This window comes from Pediculus humanus, genomic scaffold (assembly GCF_000006295.1).
Source record: "Pediculus humanus corporis 1103172108186 genomic scaffold, whole genome shotgun sequence".
Lineage (NCBI taxonomy): Eukaryota > Metazoa > Arthropoda > Insecta > Psocodea > Pediculidae > Pediculus > Pediculus humanus.
Window position 1 is genome coordinate 1 of NW_002987756.1, and position 8,546 is coordinate 8,546.

At 27.1% G+C, this 8,546-nt stretch overlaps 2 protein-coding genes across 2 annotated transcripts in view; one reads left to right on the forward strand and one right to left on the reverse strand.

The window, feature by feature from the left end:
• Positions 1-48: 48 nt before the first annotated feature.
• Positions 49-2,914, forward strand: Phum_PHUM418200 (uncharacterized protein; the record flags this gene model as incomplete). Its single annotated transcript, XM_002429016.1, has 11 exons — positions 49-177; positions 243-368; positions 438-591; positions 673-868; positions 936-1,103; positions 1,175-1,318; positions 1,396-1,487; positions 1,582-1,722; positions 1,744-2,002; positions 2,085-2,289; positions 2,390-2,914. Coding segments are annotated over 11 exons (2,139 nt in total), but the record flags the coding sequence as incomplete, so codon positions are not given.
• A 4,473-nt stretch (positions 2,915-7,387) lies between these two features.
• Phum_PHUM418210 (protein C9orf138, putative) overlaps positions 7,388-8,546 on the reverse strand; it is a gene marked incomplete at both ends in the record, with an annotated part of 2,319 nt that continues 1,160 nt past the window's right edge. The window contains 4 exons of the mRNA XM_002429017.1: positions 7,388-7,440; positions 7,530-7,817; positions 7,900-8,158; positions 8,232-8,373. Coding sequence (XP_002429062.1) covers positions 7,388-7,440; positions 7,530-7,817; positions 7,900-8,158; positions 8,232-8,373 — 742 coding nt within the window. The remainder of the gene's footprint in view (positions 7,441-7,529; positions 7,818-7,899; positions 8,159-8,231; positions 8,374-8,546) is intronic.

Below are 8,546 nucleotides of genomic sequence, written 5' to 3' on the forward strand. Positions count from 1 at the left end.
ATAAATGTTTTTCAGTTGATAATCATTATATACTTACTTTCCTTCCAGATTTCAGATGATATAAAAATCAATGATGATTTTTTAAGACCTCAGAAAAATAAATGCACTCATTATTTATTATTTTCACCGGATTTGAATTGGACAACAATAGTAGTAGGTCCCCAGACAGTGAGCAAGGTATCACAAAAACAAGGTTTTCATTGTATATTTGAATTGTGATTAACGACATATATGATTTTTAGGTGGTAGTCGTGACTTTATCGACAAGATGGAAAATAGAAGAATATTTAAGAAAACCAGAATCAAGAAAAATAGTTAATTTGTTAATTGTATCCCACGTATTAAAGCAAGACATTTTTTTTGGATTGGTGAGTGATTATAATATAAGAATATATATTTTTCATTGTATTCATTGACTAAAACATATAAAATTTTAGGAAGAACGTTTCAATTTGAGCCAATATACTAATCTTTACACCCACAATCTTCTCACAGATCCTATTGGTAGCAGTACTGTTGAATTTTTAACAAGTTGGAGATGTGGAAAATTATCAAGGAATCAAAATTTATTTCCTCAAAAAATGAAAAAAGGTCTTTTATAAAAAATTTATTTATGTCATTACATCAAAGTTTTGAATGTTTTCTAATTTTGTTTTTTTTTTTTCGTTTCAGGTTTCAATGGAAAACAATTTGTAATATCTGCTTCAGAACAACCACCGTTTACTTTTCGAAAAAAAATAACTCTGGAAGAAGATTTAAACGATTCTAAATTGTGGGATGGAGTGGAAATAAGACTTTTAAGATTGCTGTCGGATTTTTTAAATTATACTATTGAAATTCATCAGCCTAAAACATCGATTAGCGACACGTAATTAATTTTACACAATTATATTGTGAAGTTTTGCTAAATTACTCTTAAATTCTTTTAATTGCAGCAAAGGTCCAAGTGAAATTGTCATAGAAGATATAATATCAGGTACGGCAGAAATCGGAAGTGCTGGAGTTTACGTCACAAATCAAAGATTATCTGATATTTGGCTTTCAGCGCAACATACCACGGATTGTGCTGCCTTCATAACAAAAGCTACTACTTCACTTCCACGGTTAAATAATAACAATAATAATAATATTTTCATAATAATTTTTTCATAATAATTTTGTGAAATAATTACAGGTATCGAGCCATATTGGGACCGTTTCAACTATCCGTTTGGATTTCATTAACCATAACTTATTTAATTGCAATCATTCCACTCACTTTTGCTGATTCTCATTCATTAAAACCCTTAATAAGAAATCCATGGTTATTCGAAGAAATGTTTTGGTACGTTTCAATTTTTTTATTTTGTGATTTTCTTTTTTTTTTAATAAACTAATTCGTTGACATTGTTTCAGGCACGTTTTTGGGACGTTTACTAATTTATTCACTTTTACCGAAAAAAAATCTTGGACCAAGAGTAAAAAAAATGCATCAAGATTATTAATAGGTAATTGAAATTTTTAATAAATTAACTGATCTTATTTAGATTCATCGGAAAAAATATAAATTTTAAATAAAAATTGTGAAAATATTTTATTAAGGTTGGTATTGGGCATTTTCTGTAATAGTCACTGCATGCTACACCGGAAGTATTGTGTCTTTCATAACTCTTTTTGTATTCCCGGATGTTATTGATAATGTTGACCAATTGGTGAAAATGAATTTTCGAATCGGAAGTTTAAGTATTTATTTTTTTTTTAAAGCTAATTTATTGATTTCGATGTATAAAATACGAAAAAAACGTAATATGATTCATCCATCAGGTACGGCCGGTTGGGATACCTGGTTTAACAATTCTGATCATGAAAAAACTAAATGGCTGTTGAGAGATGTTGAATTGGTTCCGAATACGACCCAAGGTTTAAAAAATGTGAGCAATTCCTTTTATTTACCCATGTTTCGTCCATATGCATTTTTAGCCGGAAGAGCACAAATGGAATATATTATTCAAGCTAATTACACGTAAAATATTTTTTTTAAATTACTCGATCAAAGTAAAATTAAAAAAAAAAAAATTTGAAATGAATTTTATTGAAATTTTCAGATCATCTAAACGAAAAGAAATGTTATATATAAGCAAAGAATGTTTTGTCCCATTTGGAGTATCATATGTTTTTCCAAGAAACGCCATATATGCCGATAAATTTAGCGAATACATATTAAGAATACAACAAAGCGGACTCATGGGAAAACTCTTGAATGAATTTAAATGGGAAATTGAAAGGTCATCTGCGGGAAAGCTGTTGCAGGTATGCGGCGCTCTCAATTCCGCATTGAATCTTTAATCAAAACACACACGATAAATTTTCCATATAAATAATCAATAATCGAATCATATTAATATTTTAGGCTAGTTCAGGTGTCCCCCTAAAGGAAATAGTACCAGTTCAGCGTAAGCTTACTCTTGATGACACACAAGGAATGTTTCTTCTTCTCGGAGCTGGATATTTAATTGCAATTGTTGCGTTTATAACAGAAATAATTGTTTATTGTAAAAAAAATAAAAGAAACATGGATGAAACGTCTAAATTACCAAATTTAAAAGTTTACGTTTTATCAGTAAGGTCTTTATTGAGATTACAAAAAGAAAATAATAGTCCACATTCTCAACAAATAACTTCTTCAAAACAACCCATCGATATTCGTAAATATAAAAATTTTGATTCTTATGATCCAAGAGACAATGACAAGGGATTTTTACATAATCGAAAGGATAAAACTTTTTTTGAAGAAAATATTACAACGTCCTTGGAGTCCCTAAGTAAAAATTACGTGAACGATGGTAATCGTAAATCTACAGTTTCATTAACTTGGGACGAGGATTGTAGTTCTTTACATAAAAGACAGAAGTTTACCAGAGTACGGACATCGTAATTAATAAAAAAAAAAAATGTCAAAGTAAAATTAAAATAATAAAATAATGTCATAATATTATCATGAATAAATTACATAATAATTAAATAAAAATTAATTATTTATTAGAGAAAAATATAAATAAGTAAATATTTTTTATTGATTAAAAGGAAAAAAAAATTATTTATGTGAAAAAAATAAATATATATTTTAATTTAAATAATAATTTAATAATAATAATAAATGCAATTGGTGAAATTTTTTTTTACTTTCAAAAGTTGCATGCACTGTTTGAAAACGAGCCAAAAGAAACTGACACAAAATGGCGGCAGTTGTAGACTCACAGACTAAAGCAGGATAAATTATTTTAATTTTTCTTCAAATATAATGTAGTTATGTGGATTATTCGCGTCAAATGAGTTCGTTAAATATTTGGTATTTAATTTTTATTTGTTTTTTTTTATTAATTGATTATTTGTGCGAGTGTGTAGTTATTTTAATTTTAAATATGGAATTTTACAATTGCGTAACGTAAAACATAATTTTTTAAAATTATTTTTTAAATTAAATTATTCATCATTGATGAAGTAATTATTCCGATTGTTTTTTCAAATGAAATTATTTATTCGAATAATCATAATTTTTACTAATGCTTACAAATTTATTTTTCATTCTTAAATTTAAAAATTTGTTTTATGAAACTGGTTGATTCAAGTTAGCTACCTTACTTAAAGGTAGAACCAAAAATTATTATTTCTTTAAAGAATTATTTGATTTTTCCGTTACTGAAAGGTTTAATCTTTATTATTTCAAATAATTTAAGAATTTTAAGACAAATTCATGAAACAATTAATTAATTAAATTAATTTTTTTTTCAGGGTGAAAAGATATTAGAAAATGGAAAATCACCAAGGTTTAAAATTAATAATTTTGGAAGAGTATAATTTATTAAAAGAAAAAATTAAATTACAATCATGGAGGAAAAAGAAAAATTAAAAAATTTAGAAAATATGAAAATTAAATTAACTGAAAGTAGTAGTAACGTAGAAAATTTATTTACATTAGATAATAGTAATCACGATACTAACATACAAAATAATAATTTTAGTAAAAAAATTGAATCGCATACTTTAGTACTTGACCAAGTAAAAAAAACTGAAGGGAGTAAATTTTCTGCTGACCTTTTAGATTTACCATTTTCCCCAAATGATTTTTCATTCGGGGATTGCAATGAATTAGAGCAAGCGTCTCAGTTTGTCGATCCAGCTTTAAAAGACTCCGAAGGTACTCCAATAATTAGCTTTAATAATAATAATAATGATTTAGTGCAATTATTTAGATTTAATATCAATAATAGTAAAGACGATAGTTTAAATAAAAAACAAAATGATTTAGTAAGTACGAAAAAAGTAAATGACACATTTGATAAATCATTTTACAAGAATGAAGTTATGAATAAAAAAAAGAAAGAGCCATTCAGTGAAAAACTTGAATTGTTGGATAAAAATATGAATGTTAATAATGAATTGCTAGATTGCAAATTATTAGATATTGCATTGCAGAATTCGAAGAAAAAAAATTTAAAAAAAGAAATTACAAAAAAGAAAAGTATTGGCACGATAAAAAAAGGAAGAAGGTATTTGGGAAATTTCAAGGAAGAAGTTTTAAATTATGCTAAAAATCACACATTTAAAGAAACTGCTTTGCATTTTAAAATCAACACAAATACTATCACTGAATGGTCTAGAGAAATAAAACAAATTTCGTTTAAATCAAATCATGCAAAATCGATGATTTTAGATTCTGCATTAAAAAATGACAAGACTGACATAACTCAAGCACCTTCAAAATCAAAGACTGAATTAATTTTATTAAATGAAGACATTTTTAAATTAGAGACTGATATTAATAAATTGTCTTCGAAAGGTATTAAAAAAAATTCAACACCAGATGAACAGTTTTTCAAATGGTTACAAAAAAAAAGAAAAGATAAAGTTGAACTCACCAGACAAGAAGTTTTCAAAGCAGCTGAAAATTGTTTGAAATGTTGTCCTGTCAGTCATGAAAAACCAGGTTGGTTTGTCACGTGGGTTAAAAGATATGATAAAGTTTTAAATTCCACAGAATCTAAAATGGATTCGGAGAAATATATAAAATACCCGATTAAATTTAAATTGGAAGCTGTTTTGTATGCGAAATTATTTACAAAAAATTCAGCTGCTAAAATATTTAACGTTTGTAGAAGAAGAATGTTTGATTGGTTTAAAAGTTTTAATAATTTTCAAGATTCTATTAATGTTGTAAAAGAAAAAACATTGAATAAAAATCAAGAATTGAATTGTTTGAAAAAAAATAAAGCGAGGGATAATATTTATTCTGAATTACATTTTTGGTATCAGGAAATGATTTTTAATGGTTTCAAACCAACGAGTAATGATGTAAGTTGAAAGTTTTTTTTTTTTTTTATATGTATTGCCTTGATTTTTCATATTGTTAAATTTAAGATGTTTACAAAATTTATTATGAATTTTTTTTTTTTTTAGGTAAAAAACAAAGCAAAAGAAATATTTTCATTCTACGGTGAAAAAGAAATCAAATTTTCCGACGGATGGCTACAGAAATTTTGTCAAAGGAAAAATATTAAACTTAAACATTCTGATGATGACGTACTTCTCTTATGGATTTTATCACAGTATGATAACAACGTGACGTTATCACATCAGGAAATAACGGACAAATCTCGTAGTTTAATAACGAGTAAAAAATTTAAGGTTTGCGTTTGCACACGTTTAAAAAAAATTGAAAATTTTTTCAGTTTTATTTAACGAATTTTTTCCTCTCTTTCGCAGGGTTCAAAAAACTGGACGCTAAGATTTTTAAAAAGACATAGAAATCTTCTTCAACATTCTCCGACCGTTAACGATGAGTTACCACAAATAACAGAAGAAAAATTAACAAAATTTTTGGAAGAATACGACGCAAGTTTAAAATTACTTAAAATAAAACATGAAAATATTGGTTGCATGGATGAAATACCACTTTGCTTCAATTATCCTTCGGGTAAAAATAAAAAAGGAAAAAATTAGAATTTTTAATTGGCCAATTTAAACGAAAAAAATTTTTTTTTTTTTTTCGAGTAGTCAACGAGTCTTCTTCTAATTTACCATTATTGAGAAAAACCGGATTTGAAAATTGTCAAGGAATTGTTTTATTATCTGCATTGGCAAATGGTTCCCTACTTCCACCGACCGTTGTGTTCAAGGGTATCGGCCCTAAACAATTATTATCAAAGTGCAATTTTAAAATATTAATTCTTTATCAGGAAAAGGGTTTGATAACATCGGAAATATTGGAAACGTGGGTCAATGAAATATGGTTGAGGTATGTGTTGTTTATAAATAAATAAATTTACGCGAGGAAAAATTTTATATTAAAATAATTTTTTAAAAAATGTGTTACAGGAGCGTACCGACCGTACCGAATGCTCTCATCGTCGATTCGTTCGAACCTCATCGCTCCATTCAAAAATGTTTATCTCGAAAAAATTGCATCCTTCACGTTATACCAAATGGATGTTCTTCGAAATTTCAACCCCTCAACGTTGGAATAACTCATTTATTTCAAGTAAAATTAATAAATTTATATTTATTTAAAAAATCACCACTACTCGTTAAAACTATTAATAATATTTTTTATTTTAAGGCATCTATTAAAAATCAATGGGATAAATTTCCCACGTCTGAAAATAAATGTTTGAGTAATCAAAGGTATCGATGTCCGGATCACGAAACAATACTCGAATGGGTACAAAATGCGTTTGAAGAAATACAAGAAGACCCTTTGAGAATAAAAAACGCCTTTAAAACGACTGGTTTGTTACAATAAAAATAATCTCAATTTTCCCCAAGTCTGATAAATAAAAAGTCTGATTGATTATATTCAAAGTAACTCTAAATGAAATTTTTTTTTTTTTTTTTTATATGAAAATTTATATTATTATTATTATGTATTTCGATCTGAATGATATGAGAGTTTTCTTAAACCTTTAAATAATAATAATAATAATAATAATAATAATGTTTAAAAAATAAACAAAAGTCACAATATATATATAAGATTTTTTATTATTATTATTGTATTTTCGGCCGAAAAAATTAAATGGCCGCCATATTTGTTTTTTTTTATTGCCATTATGTTAAATAATAAATCAATTTAAATGGTTTTTTTTTTAATATTTAATATTAATATGAAATTAATTTCAAAATATATTATTATAAGTAATTTTTCACAAGTACAAAAATTTACTGTTTTTATAAAAATCTAATGAAAAGTTCGTTTTTTATATTTATATATATATATATATATATACCTTTTTTGTGCGTTAAACATTTACTTGCTTTATAAAACCTGAAACAATGATAATAATAATAATAATAATGATATTTTTTTTTTTTTTTAATTTCAGAATAATGATAATAAACTTACTTTTTTGATTTATAAATCATCAGTGGCGGAATTTTGTATTTCACACCGACATTCACATTCATCTGTTGGGAAAAGAAATTAATTTGATTTTGTGATATTTTTAGATGATAATAATAATAATATAAAAAGGATTATTCGAATGATGACTCACCATTTTGTACGGGTGCGCAATCATCCTGTACAAAATTTCCAGGAGCCAAATAACTTCCTCTGTATATGGAAAAGTTTTCCATTTCTCTTGTCGGTTGTTCGTATTTTGGTTTTTTAGCCCAAGGATAAATTTCTTTCGGTGTCGGAGCCCAGGGTTGATAACTTAAACGATTGATGGTATCCGATTCCAATGGACAGGGTGATTTTTTATATACGCTCGAAGGTTTGTAACTTTCCGTTTTGGGTAAGTTTTCATTAGGCAAGTAAGACGCTCTAAACGTCGTGGTATCTGTTTTTTGGGGGAAAAATAATTTATGATGATAATAATATCGTTTTTAAATGTGTTAAGGTACGATGATTTTTGAATTTACCTTCCATTTTAAAATTTGATGCGGATAAACTATATTTCGGACGACAACTTTCAGTTAGAATCATCGGTTTAGGAGTGTAATCATGACGATGTGTAGTCACGGATTGCATGGGTCCAATTCCGATCATGTTTCTCAAAACGGGTTTAAATGGACAAGCTCTTTCTCCTTCTACTCCTGTGTAACTTAACCGCGCTGTCGTTTCTTGGGACATGGGTTGAGTAGATAAATATATATTTCCTCTTTTTATAGCAGGAGGTTTCTTAAATTTTTAAAAAAGTCGTTAATTTTTGTAATTTATTCAATTTGAACTATTACAGGATTTGAAGGCTTACCACGGGTGGTACTAAACCATTGTCTTGATAACTTTCGCGGTAAATGGTTTCACATGCCAGAGGTACGTTTGGACTTAATTTTTCCAATCCGGATAATGGTTTAAAAGAAACAGCTTTCTCATAATTATCTGTCGGTAGGTAACTGCTCCCCAAAAAAAAAAGTTTGCAAATTAAAATAACATGAAATTAAAATTTACAAAAATTTCAGGTATTACCTGGCTCTGTAAATGGTATTATTTTCCATGCAATAATTGGGTTGCTTATACGAATCCCTTTTTTGCCAGGGATAAATTTCTTTCGGTATGGGATCCCAAG